At 45.5% G+C, this 13,595-nt stretch overlaps 1 protein-coding gene across 1 annotated transcript; it reads right to left on the bottom strand.

Moving 5' to 3' along the window:
* Positions 1 to 1,129: 1,129 nt before the first annotated feature.
* TAGLN3 (transgelin 3) lies at positions 1,130 to 13,139 on the bottom strand. The gene is made up of 5 exons (XM_005237455.3): positions 12,754 to 13,139; positions 12,143 to 12,324; positions 11,129 to 11,303; positions 5,884 to 5,986; positions 1,130 to 1,687 (listed from the first exon to the last, which is right to left on the bottom strand). The coding sequence occupies exons 2-5, from the start codon at positions 12,320 to 12,322 to the stop codon at positions 1,546 to 1,548; spliced, it is 600 nt and encodes a 199-aa protein (XP_005237512.1). The 5' UTR covers positions 12,323 to 12,324; positions 12,754 to 13,139; the 3' UTR covers positions 1,130 to 1,545.
* Between the last annotated feature and the right edge of the window lie 456 nt (positions 13,140 to 13,595).

The following is a 13,595-nucleotide window of genomic DNA, read 5'->3' as shown; positions in this document are numbered from 1 at the left end:
TGGAGCCTGGCCTGAGTTGAAGACACCCCCCCACCCCGAGATCAATCGCTGCGTTTCTCTTCCCACTTGCCCGTGGGGAAGAAGCGATTGGGCTTTGGGGGTGAAGCCGGCAGAGATACTTAACGGCATGAAAACCCTGCAAAGAAAACGGCACAAATCCCTCGAGCGTACATGCCATGCAGCTGCAAGGCAACCTGCGCTCGGCTCTTCCACCAACCCTCCAGCGAAGCATCCCAAAACTACCAGCCGCATTTACAGCCCGTCACAGGTGAGCATAACGCTGTTTGAACCTGAACTGTGGGCGTTTCTCAGGTCAGAAGCAGCATTCTGGCCCTTCTCTAGTTCTTCTTTTGCATTTAAAACACACCTTGGTTGGCATTTTGTTTGATACAGCATCAACGCTCACAAGGTAAAGCCTGTTCTCAGGTCTGTCTGACAGATTGTCCTTTTGCGGTGAGACACTCCCCGGGTCCGGAGACTTGAGTTTGGGATTTGTGACTGACAGCTGCCAAACGGTGCCTGCACAGCGTCAGGCTCTTCCCCTTTCCTCCTTCTGCCCCCACAGCTGGGACAGCTGACCCCAAGGATATCCCAGACCATATGGCGTCACGGGCGACAACAAAAGCTCAGAGAAAAGGAGGAGGAAGGGGATATGCCTGGGGCAACAAGTAACCACCACAGTGCTGAGGCCCCCGCTTTCTCGGAAGTGGCTAAACGGCTGCCTGCCACTGGGAAATAGGGAATTAATTCCTTATTTTCCTTTGTTTTTCACACACAGGTTCTGCTTTCCCTATTAAACTGATTTTAGCTCGATCCAAAAGTTTGCTGGCTGCAATCAAGCCAGCACACCAGGCCAAGGGAAATCTGAGCCAAATCGGGTGGGACTCCATGGATCAGTCAGCGGATAATGTATCTTTTCTTGTTGGGAAAATACACCGGGCGTGCCTTTAGACAAACACTAAACTGAACACGTAACACAGACTGTAAACACCACAGCAAGGAGCCACTCGGAGAGGGCTCTGGGCTAGAGACAGATCGACCTTTCAAAACATTTAACTCCTTGGCACTGTACCACGTGGTCGCTGGTTTTAATTGCTTTTACCTCTTTTAAATAACGAGTCTAAGAGGCGTGTTTTATTTCTCTTTATTCTTAGGTCAAACGATATCATCACTGAATCGAAGAACGAGGTTACTGGTTGAAATACAAGTGCGGCGTGAGACAAATACAGAAGATAACACTCTGCAAATAAATTAATACAGAATAATTGTCTTTGCATAGTTCAGAAGTGAAAAGTAGGAGGCAGCAGTGCGCACGTGCTGTGAACTGACACACACCACCACGAAAACCCAAGTTCCTAGATGAACTCTGGCAGCTGCAAATAAAACAAACCAAACCAAAAATACCCCAAAACCTTAGAGAGCGCTAACTATTAAAAACCAGGCAGAAAGGGAACTAATGAGCTTTTTTTTTTCTTTTTCTTATTTTTTCTTTTTTTAACAGACCATGCTGCAGAAGGAGTGCTTTCTCTACAGACAGAGATGCTTTTAGATAATCTGCCTTGGCATCCCATAGCCTGTCATACCCGACTGTGATGCTCCTTTGTTGCTGCCCATCTGAAGGCCTATTACGTTCTGTCCCTGACGAAGCTGCTCTTCTGAAAATCCTCGTCGATTCTGCTGTGCTTTCCTGTCCAGATGCACACAAAAAAAGCAATGTACACACATCCCATCATTCTGCGTACGCCCAGAAGATCATGAAAAGCAATCTGAAACTGGCTTATGTTAACAGACGTGCCCCCTGTAATGGAATATTTCATTTGCACCATCCCACGGGCTGGACAATACTGGCTGGGGTAATTCTTTCCTGCAGTTAGTTAGAAGTCACGCTCTAGTCAAACCTACAACACTTCAGGTTTTCACCGTACCGCTTCTTCCAGAACCCCAGGGGACCTCCCCAGCAGCCCTAACAGGTAAAATATTTATGTAGTGCTGCATATGACACACATGATAGGGTTAATTTGTGTTAAGCCCTGTATCTCTTAATAGCTGTAGTTCATGGGATCTTATCAATGAGACGCTTACCTGTGCTGTAATGCAAGTTGATGCCCATCTAGAGCAACAGTACAAATTGGTATAATTTAACTCAGTGGAGTAAATAAGAGCTGAAGGTACCCAGAGGAACAACGGGTCAGAGAAGTGACTTGCTCATTTTCCCAGGGCGAATGATGGTTGCCCGCAGCAAACAATTGCTCTGTTGCCACTTCTAGATGTCTCTCCTCTAAGCAATAGACTTTCCCTTTGCACCTGTGTCTTAACTGTCGGACAGTCCTTTATCTTCTGTCAAAACATACTGACCACTTTTGTTCGGTGTCCCTGGTCTCAAAAGCCCTTTGAATCAATGAACCTTTGTTGGAGTTTAAAAGGAGCCTCTTTTCCCTGAGAACAGCACTGAGGGCCAAAGCGGCGGTTAAGAAGCAGCACAAAAGTTTGTACCCTGCTGCCTTGCGAGAAACTGTTCACCCTGGATTAATCTTCAGTTACACAAGGTGGGAAACCCAAGTAATTTACAAGGGAGAAGGATCAGCCTGTGGCTACCAAATAAGCTGTAAGAGCTGGCGGAGCCCCTTACTGGGGGAGGCTTTCAGTCCACCGGACTCAGCTCCCACCCAGTGCCCATCTTTCTCCCTGCCGCATCTGTTTGTCCTGGGATCAGGTTTCCCTGCGATATGGCATCAGTTTCAGTTCCCCTTTTCCTCCCCACCCCACGCTAGATGAGAATGCTAGATTAGGCGCCTGCTGTGATTGAAAACCATCAACACGATCCTCTCGGTGAGGGTCCGATCCTGTACTGTGCTGAGCATCCTGGCTCAAGTCCAAAAGAGCACTTCAACTCTTCGCTAGGCTCAGGGTGTCCAGGACATCACAGAAGAACCCATGTTGGTATGAAAGCCCAGAAAAGCAGAAAAGTGAGAAAAATCCGCAGGAAACCAGTACCGACCTGTCATTTTTCTGGACGGGTCTCCAGGGTTAGTGTATAGACGAGCCGGGGGCTTACAGGAGCCCGTGGCAGCCTCTGAGGTGCCCCAGCGCTTGCCAGAAAGCACGAGGTTGGGAGGGGGCACGCAGAACCGGCGGGGGCTCAGACAGCAGCCCCCTCACACCGCTGCTTAATTTCTTCTCCAGAACACATACACAGGCACCCAACTACTGCCAGGATCTCCATCAGAGGATGTTTTCAGAACTACTCCTATTACCTAATTGAATCTCAGGTTCACTGTCTGCCTTTATTTTAATTAAAATCCCAGGAACACGGTCTATTATTTTGTTCTGTTTCCTGCTAGAATTTTCAGCTGCGTTGTGGAGTAATTCCACAGAAAGTTGAAAAGTAACTGAACAAAGGAAAAGAAAAAAAAAAAAAAGAAAGAAAAAAGAGAACTGCAAAGAAGAAATAAAAAGAGAGACTAAAGGAAAGCCTGGATATGCTAATACAAGTTGATTACATATACAGTTTGGATCACATGGTGTAATTTTTATCATTCTAAGGACGACATTTAGTACATGATGGTCAGACAGGCAGCACGCACTTACGTTTTGCTTTTAGACAGATGGAAATGGCCTTAACTGAGACTGCAGAAAAAGAGGTGAGGGCAAGTCTGTTCTCAGTATTCTCACTACACCAGGTTCTGTCTGGCCTGTCCGCCACCACCTGGCATCCCCCTGCCCACAAATCGAGCCCACCAGAGCTGTTAATTTTTTGTGCCGACTTTACAGCAGTGCTCACGGTTGCCAGCCCGCAAGGTAACAGCCGTGGCCCCAGGAACCTCACCAGGGTGTGCAAGGAGCAGGGGGTCGGGCCTGGTGGGACCGGGTATGGGAGACACTGGCAATGGAAAGTTAAACATTTTGGCTCGAGTGTGGGGGTATCTCAAGCACTGTAGGTCCCTCCATGGACATCCCTGTTCCCTTTAACTTTGCCTTCTTTCAGGAATCAGCCTGAAAGCCCTGACTCATTAACACTGGGTGGCAATGAGAGGGCTTGGTCTGCCTAGGGGGATGGGTAAGCTACTGAGAAAACAGCTCCTGGTACACAAGATGGTATTTCCTTATAGAAATAACCTCAGTTTTCCTTAAGGCGTTGGCTATAAAATGGTATTTCAGGGGCTGCAATAGTATGGACTGGCTATCCAAGCAGTACGGGCAGGACAAACAGCGAGAAAGGAGGTGATCACATCTTCATTTATGCCAACAAAAACTGTTCCCACCACAATTAAGGGTCCAGATGAAAATTAATTTTTCCATGTAGGCCTTTGTTTTCATTACATAAAACAAATAAGCCTGTCTGGGTCATAGTGACTTCATGTCTGGTTTAGATTAAAGCATGTAACTAGATTTGAACCCAACTTTAAACCCAATTGTATTCTGCAAATACAAATCTATTTGTGCACTATATTAAGTTAATTTAAACTAATTCTGTATAAAGAATGCATAGGAGTTTGCACTTATTCACCTAAAATTCAAGTCTCCCTTAGCCTCACTTAAACCAGCTCAAGGTTTAAGACAAACCAAGCAAAGTCGGCTTTACTTCTGCTGAGCCCCACCTAGAGCTCAGACAATTCAAGGAAAGCAAAGACAAGCAGCAGCACTCTCTTCGTTAACGTGCCTCAGACATTTTGGCAGATGGATGGCAGAATCCATGTCAGATGGATGGCAGAATCTCATGTCAATAATATGCCTGAGGGGCAGGAGGGCTAACTTAGGAGGATTTCCTTTTCTTCCTGTCCCTGCCTCTCAGCCTCCCTAGCCAAAATAAATGGAGTTTTAGAGCACATAAACAGCTTTGCCAAGACAGAAAATTCTTCACAGATAACTGGTACTCCCCAAGAAAAAAGGTGACTAGGAAATGAAATCATTTTTTGTTTGATGAACAATGGAAAGAGGCTCATGCCTCCTCTTTGCTCAGTAAAGGGGTCACTGTACGGGGTTTTGCAGACACCCGCGACGGGCTTGTCTTCATTAGTCTTTCTCTCTGTTATCTGACGTGAGGCAAAAGTACACTTCTCCTGCCAGCCACTCTTAGGACACACAAATCTGCATGGCTGCTGCCATTTTCGTTCCCTTTTCTTCGTAAATGGATATAGAGGATTAGCCGAAGCTGCTAAACAGATTACTGTCATCAGAACTGAATTTCCTAAGTATTGTTGCTCTCCTTCTAGTGAATAAAAGTCAGGGATAACATCAGTGGGCAAGAAAATCACGCCTTTTCTTCAGTGATCAGCGTGGGCCCCTCACACAGCAAGACGGATATACCACAAAGGTGCCTGGAGCAGGACGCTGCACTCCTCCCCGGGTGCTCTGCTGAAAGCCACCCACCCAGCAGGGTGCCCCCACACAGACGTCCACACCAACAGAACCTCTAAGAGCCTTGTTCAAAAGGGATGCCTCCAGGAGGCAGTCAGGGCTGGAGCCAGGGGCAACGTGCTCCTTCGTCCTGGTACCAGCAGTGCCGTCCTGGCGCTGGGGCAGGCAGGACACGTAAGGGTGGTGTGATGGGGCTACATAAGGAAAGGCTGCGCTGCGCAGCTCCCACGGGGCTCCTCCCCAGCAGCCCGGGGGCTGTAACTTTAGGCTGACAAGATATCATAAGACGTGCGCCTAGCAGTAATGCTGGTAACTGGGAACCAGCGAAGGGTAGAAAATGTTGCTGCCTGATTAGGTCTTTGCTTCCCTCCTCTAGACTCTGTAGAGAAACCCCCTCCATTACAAGGAAACTTTGGAAAGACTCTTCCCTTCCTTTTCCAATAAATTTCCTTAAAGCATAAAAGGCAGACGATATTACCAGTTTCCCGGGAAGACAGCTCTGAGCAGCTGTGCTTTGGACTTTACCTGTGAAACCAGGATGGGTCCCCTTTGTAGCAGCCGTCATCCTTGGTGACTGCCAAACTGCCTAGAGCCATTAAGGTTCTCTGCACTGCTGCCATGTCCTTCCCTAGAAAGCCAGACAGAGAAATTAATATAAGAAATCCTTGCACAACAAATTGCTTGGCACATTGATAAACAGTCTTATCCAACGTATTAATAAACTCCCTCAGCTGCTCTGCAAAAGTGCATTAATAACATTATAAACACTATTTTACTGTTGCTGAAATGGAGTTAACTGACATGCAAGATCTTATTAAAAGTCATCAAAGGGACAGCTTCAAATCAAAACTTAACAATTCAGACATTTCCAGGTTTCCAGGCCTCTGGCTATTTTAGTGCCTTCCCCCGTACTATTTTAAATCCTTCTAGATAATCCTTTTGGCAAAATCCTCTCCTAAGAAGAGACGATTTTTGTGTACAAAGAAGGGTAATATACTCAGTAAAACGTGGCTGGAGGAGAACTGTGTGTTAAATAACAGTGCTGTGTCTCTAGTTTCTTCAGCTGTAAACTGGTAAAAATGATCCCATCATTTAACTCCTGGCAATTCCAGACAGTCCGTGTGCTAACAGAGCTCACAGCAGTCCTGGAGAGCTCCTGTGCAGGTAACTCGTATCAGTCCTTCCCAGTTTAACCATCAAACCACCTCCCAGATCCTTCCTACCAGCTTCCTTTCTCAGGCTGCCAAAAATGGATGCTCTGCAGCTTTGTACCTTCGGTTCCTGCCATCCAGGCCAATGTTCTTCCACTTCTCCCCTATGCTACCTCGCTTCATCTCGCGTTTCAAAAAGTTAGGGCTCACCTCATCTTTGGCTAAGTCAAAGTTACATGTTCGGCCATCACTAATTGTTTAGGTTCCCTCCATAAACAACTGTGAGAGAAAAGCTTCTGAGGGGATGATTTATCCCACCTGCACTCGGTGAGGTCGCCTGTCACTTGCTCAGAGACACGCCTTCCACACCGCTGAAACCTCACCAGGTTTGCAAGAGCGCACCTTACACCTTCGAAATATAAGGCTCATTTTCTATACAGCTTTGCATTTAAAAAATGGCATCCCCTCCTTCCGAAAGGAGGACAATAAATAAATTTTCCTTTTTGGACAACATCTTTTGCTGCTTCCTTCAGTGAATTAAAAAAAAATAGAAAGAACCAAGCAACACACCCCCCCCCAAAAAAACCAACAAAGAAAACCCCATCAAAAAAACAAACAAGGAAGACATGGAGATTTTAAAAAAATTAAGGTAGCTCCTTTTTTTCTTGGTTCTTCCCTTGGCATTTTGTCACCTGGTGTAAAAAGGGCAGGGAACATAAAGACATCACAGTCAGACAGACTAACTCATTACCCAATCCAGACATATCAATTTTCGGAAAACTTTCTAGCAAAAATGAGTTGCAGCATGTATTTCCAATTGTGTAAGGTGGTAAGTTGCTGGAAATCTCTTTTTGCCTCTCCCTTTGTCTGAAATCCTTCCGTGTTTCTATGACTCCCCTCCTTTTCATTCTCTTCCAGTTCCTCCTCTTTCCTAAAATAATTTCTCTAGTTAACAGATCTGATTTCGACTGTAAGTTTTTCACATGGGAAAATAAGTAATTCATAAAAACATGAGATACTAGAGACATGATGATGATGATAACAGATTTCAAAAATACCTCCAGTGGACCAATACTAATGAAAATCGCTGTAGGCCAGCTGAGTGTCGAGGGGAGTGAGCACTGCACATTCGGTGTTTATGTTTATGCATCACCCTGATTACAGGCAGATGCAGTTCAGGACTTTTGGTTCATACAAACCTAAACGTGTAACGCACCGGCTGAGGTGAGGAAGACACCCTAAAACTGAAAACATTTAGCAGCTTCCAACTGTAGCTGTCATACAGCCTATTAAAGCTTCTAGCAACCCTATCTGCAGGGGACCGTTTGCTCCGAAAACCAATTGTCAGCCATCCGGAATCCTCGTTTTCCTGTATTTGGTAACACAAACTGCATTAGATGGGGTCCTCGCTTAAGAGGGCAGCTGAAGACCCGACATCCCACACGCGCACGTACACAGGGGCACATGGAAGAGCGCGAGGCAGCAGCACTCCGAGCTCCCCAAAGCAGCAGATGTACCATATGCTGTAACAGATGCCACATACAACGTCCTTGGGATGCCTCCCATATAACGAGGAGCGCGGTGACTGCCTGGGATGAAGAGGGATGTGAAGAAGGATTTAAAAGCGAATGAGCTGAATAATGATGGCAAGCACAGAAAAAAAAAAAAAAAAAAGAAAAACGAAACAAAGGACGGGTAGCAAACTATGACGATCAGCCTCGCGGAGCCATCTGGCAGCTCCCCCCGCTCTGCACTCGGCTCTGCTTTATTTGTCAGTGGTGAGTGGGAGACGCTGGAGGGGAAAAACAGACCGAGTGGGAGCCAAGTGCCACGTGACAAAACAAAGCCACGGCTACGGCCCTGTGTCACACAGCCTCCTGGCTGCGTATGAGGGGTGCTGCGGGTGGGAGAAGACCCCAAAGCCATGTGGTCTTATGACATCTGCCCCCTCCCAGAGAAGGGTGCGAGGGGCTCGATGGTCAGCGGAAAAATTTTACATTTCCAGGGAGAAAGTCACCTAACGCTGCAGCCAGGTGACAGAAGGGATCATACACACTCCCCGAAGCCAGGCTTGACTCTGGCATTGCAGAAAATTGCGGTCAGTGCCTCTCCTCAGCTCCTTCATTGACAGCTACGTGGGCTGCCTGCCCGGCCCCCAGCCTCAGCCTCCCTGAATCACGCTGCAGGGACCCACGCCGACAGCGCTTCTCCTGCATCTTCAGTATCCTCTGCAGCGTGCTTTGAATAGCACAGCCTCGTAGAGGATCTTGGCACTGCCTGACCAAGGAGGAAGGGACCTCTGCTCGCTCCTTGTGCTAAGCCTTTCTCTTTGGGGGAAACCTGGCTGGAAGGCTGCCTTCTCCAGGTCAAGAAAGGGGAAGGTTCAAACCCAAAGATGGAGAATTGATCTGCGTCGTATTCCTGAAATGCCTTTCTGTAAAGGTTGAACAAGTACCCAGAGGTACAGCTGCCTCTTGCCTGCCTGGAAATATACAGGGGAGAGATTTGTAAAAACCACAGTGAACACAGTATCTTAGGCATGGATTAGGGAAAGCTGCTCAGCATTTATGTAAGAAAGGACCAAAAGAGAGGTGATACTTCTCCTGGACCAAGAAGTCACAGAGATGCAGAAAAATGCACCAGATGGACTGAGTGAGTTTGAAACAGCCAACAGCAGATTGCATCCTAAAACATTTTCATTAATCATTACTAAGAATTACAAAGCAAAAGCTCTCGGAAAACAATTAGTGCCAGAGAAAAGCTGTTTTTCAGTCACACATACTTTTCTTTCCCTATAAACATACGTTGACATCTCTTTCTAAAGAGGTTACGGTGTGAGGTATAGGAGTGCTGTAATTAGGAAACTGTGAAAAAGAGACTGTCCTTTCTGTCCAGCTAATGCATCCAGGTTCAGACAATTCAGCCCTGAAGCAGCACGGATGCCAGAGGTCAGAGCTATGGTTAGACATAAAAAGCTTGCAGTGACTCACTGCTGGAGAGACATACTGTTTCATCTCAGCACTGAAATGAGCAGCAGGACGGATGAAAAGGGAGTGGGAAAGTGAGGAGACACAGATTAGTTTCGGGAAGTCCTAAAATAACAGCGGAGAAGAGTCTTGTATGTCTCCTTCCTAGGTTCCCGTCTTCTGGAAGTTACCAGCTTTTTTTCCTTACATCTGTTGAAAGAAGGTGATGAGTGAAAGGAAATGAGGAGAGAGCCACCATCATTAGGAGCTTTTTGTCTTCAAAGCAAGGCCTTTTCATTGTAAGGATCGTTGCACCATACTTGCATTTGCATGGTGTGAAGCCGTTATGAAATGCAAAAGACTGCAAAGAACAGCATCTGCAACGAGCTATTATCATCCCTTACAAGATAGATGGAGCTTCTCTTTCAACAATCTGCTAGGCTGCCGGCGGGAGGGTGTTACTCCAGGGAAGCAAAAATCCCTTAAATTTAAGACATTTAAAGGGAGAGCGGATGAAACACTAAAGACTGGATGGGAAGAAAAAATCCTGCCCTTGTGCCCAAAGGCAGGACTTGTCAAGCAAATCCTGAAAACCCTCAGAACATTACAGATCCCAGCAACTCTGGCAGTCAGCGTACCCTTCCCTTCTAACCCACGCATGAAGAGCTCCCCAGTCTCCCCCTCCTCGAGCTGTCCTCCAAAGCAGTAAGCTCTTCCACGTATCCTGACGAATAGACGCCACTATTTTTGCTCCGTGTGTGGTCCCACACAAACTACGCTGACCAGTTTTCCCAGTGGCTTGTTCTCTTCTCTCCACTGTTTCATGCTCACGGCAGATCCTGACCCTTTCACCACCCTCCAGCTGTCCCCGCTCTGAGCCTCCACACAAAGCGTTCTGCATCACCTTGCCCGGAGAGACGCAGGGTATACAGTGCCTTTGGTTAGAGCACCGGGAAGGGATGCAGCACCACAGAAGTGGGCAAAACCAGCCACTCAAATGCACAAATGACTCAGCTCTTCAGGAACTAGAACGCTCAGTTTCCATTTTGAGCACGGGATGGAGATGGCCTTCACCCGGCTTTAGTGCAAAACCCCAGGGGTACTCTGGATTTTTTTGCTGTTGCCATAGTGACCTTTCCTAAAAGACTGTATCCTTAGAGAGAGATGCTCAGCTAACATGGTGTTAGCAGTGAGTTTTGCTTCTTGCTAGTCATAAATGAGTCCTCATAAGCTTCACAGAGGCATAGATGCTCCTGGGAATGCATTTTATAGCTCTAATTTAAGCTTTGCTTATAATTTGAAAACAGCAATAAAATCTCCTCATCAGAAAATAAAGGGTTTCTATATTTGCTATTAGAAGCCATTTACTTGGAAATCATTAGCATTTGTTTTATTAGGTCTGTGGATTTCTATCAGAATGATGGGCTTTGGGGTAACACATGAGCCTGGAAAGGGCTCCGGCTGCCCTCAGGGTAGTATAAATCCCTCAGAGGAGATAACGCATCACCGGAAGAACATGGTAATGAGGTAAGGCAAACAGAAACAAAAGATGATTACATTAAGGAATATGCCTTAGACAAAATGCACTGTTGCAATACGTCAAAGCAAAATAAAATGAAGACTGCAAGCTGTCTTCCAGTTTATTACTTTTACCTTCCCATAAATCCACTGTCTGGAAAATATCTGTTGTTCGTACTCCGTAGATTTCAGCAGCTTTTAAGAACTGAGAAATTTGCTCCATCTGCTTGAAAGCCATTTTTGATTCAGAGATCTTTGCAATGGGCTCATTTCCCTTTGGATGCAAACTGTTTATTAACTTGCATAACAGCTGAGAGAGAAATTAGAGAGAGAAACAAAATTACAAAGCAGTTACCAAACTGGAAGTCAATTTCCACACGTGAAATGATGCTGCAAAATGCTTTTGACCAGGTCAGTTTCTGTCAGGGACATGATTTCTTCAATTGAAAACAAAGAAGTGAACTGATAATAATAAAAGTGTATTATAAATGCATTAAAGCTTTCATTAACTGATGGCAATAGCCCGACCAGATAAATCCTAATCTGCTAGAAACAACAAAGCAATCACTGGTAAAGGTTATATAACAACTGACAGAGAAGAAGCCACATGCCTGAGCCAAAAAAATAAGCAATGTCAATTGAAATATTGTTAAAGTCACTTTGGCAGAGATTCAATGATTAGCGTATTCTTATAGCCCACTGCAAACAGCAGCATCTGCCTGTTGTTCAATAAACCAATGGAGTATAATGTTTTAGCTACAGAATTATTCCGAAGAAGAAAACCGTTATGACATAACCCAATCCTTCAGATTTTCTCTCTTCGCCTTTCCCTGTAAAGACTGTTTGTTTCTTAAAGAGAAAAGTATACTTCTGATTTTAAAACAGATCTCATTTAACTGTATCAGATGCTGAAGGAATGAGTCATACTCATATGTAACATGCATGACTCATAAGAATCAGAAGTACCGTGCACTCGTAAAATAATTATCTTCTGAGATTAGGACTCCTGGTCAAAGGGAAATAAATCAGATGCTGATATCTATTTCTGCACTGGCTATGAGTTCTGACCAGTTTAGCTGCATCAAGACAGAAAATAAGGACACTGTGCATATAGACACATGCAAGTACGTAACTGGACAAAACACTTACCGTTCCGTCCATCAACCAAGTCTGAAAATGTTGCCTTCCAGGAGGAGGGTGCTCTATCTGCTCTCCACACTGTACAACAATCCAGTTCACCAGCCTAGACTCTAATTCCGGGTCATATTTCTGTTCAATCTTTTCCTGAACTTCTCGGCTTAAGCCATAGCTTGGTCCTCTGTTAGCCATCTCTGGAACGAAAGCAGAACTTACTTGGTGGGTAGAGTCCTGATCTGCGGCTTTGAAGTACGCACCGGAGAATTAAATATTAAAAGAGTGAGCAGCCTGCCCTATACGTTAGGCAGTTGAACAGATGTTCATCAACACTGAAAGTAACTGTATGGCACCGGTTATAACTGTTCTGCAGAACAGGGGAGGGATCAGCGAGGGAATATCCTTTTCCAAAAGCACAAATCAGCTACAACATTCTTTTAAAAAAAAAAAGAAGGTAAAAAACAGCAGCCCCCCCCCCCAAAAAAAAACAAAAGCAGCAAAGCAAGATTTAAAACACAGCAGGTTTTAAAGAGAAGCTTCTGCTATGATGACAGAGAATACAATAAGAGTTCTCAGATCAATGTTAAAGCTGCCTGCAAATCCAAAAGCACTTTAAATTTGCCTACCTAATACTTGCTAATAAGGAGGAGGTTGTACATGGGCACTCGAGCAATCCGATTAAAGATGCAGTCAGGGTCTTCCTCAGCTGAGATGCAGGGATGGATATCCAGCGACCAGCAAACCGAAAAGCCTTGATGACTTTAAGAGACGGAGGCTGCCACAATGCCCTGCTGCTGCTGCAGCATCGTGGTTTGAAGAACAGTGTATTGATTTGATTTTCCTCACATATGAGGAGGGTCAAAGCAGGGGCGTTGCTAAGAGCCATTCAAGGGGCCTGCCTACTCAGTCACAGCCTGGGGATCCTGTTTATGTCACCCATCTGCAGTCTGTTTTCATGCATGTTTCCTCAGCCCCGTGCTGTTCACACTACAGCCTCAGTTTTACTCCACCTAGTCTGCATCAACCCAAACTGCAGCAAGCATCCCAGTGCCAGATAGTTAGAAACACAAACAGAGGCACTTCACCAGCTCTGTTAAAGGAAGGTAACAGAAATTACTACACATGTCGTTTATTTTTAATCACAAAGCAGGAGCAAAACCTTTTTCTCCCTGTTCTGCATCACAATGCTAACAGGCTTAGAGCATGAAAAACAACGTCTCCTCTTCCCTGTTCAAGTGCTGGTAAAAAGTTTCAACAAGGGGGCAACAGGAGAAAAAGTCAAGGAAGAGAAGGCACGTAGCAGAATATTATTATCACCCTATCATTAGTATATATTAGGCTATCAAATAGCGTAACAGCGTCCCAGGAAAGCCACTTGCACCACTAAAACCAAGGGGAAATCACCAAAAACTAGCAAACCTACAATAAAAGCACAAGGATCGTATTTTCTGCTGGGATGAGTCAGCAT

Source organism: Falco peregrinus, chromosome 4, assembly GCF_023634155.1.
Source record: "Falco peregrinus isolate bFalPer1 chromosome 4, bFalPer1.pri, whole genome shotgun sequence".
Taxonomy (NCBI): Eukaryota; Metazoa; Chordata; class Aves; order Falconiformes; family Falconidae; genus Falco; species Falco peregrinus.
This window is presented reverse-complemented; position numbering and strand designations above follow the sequence as displayed.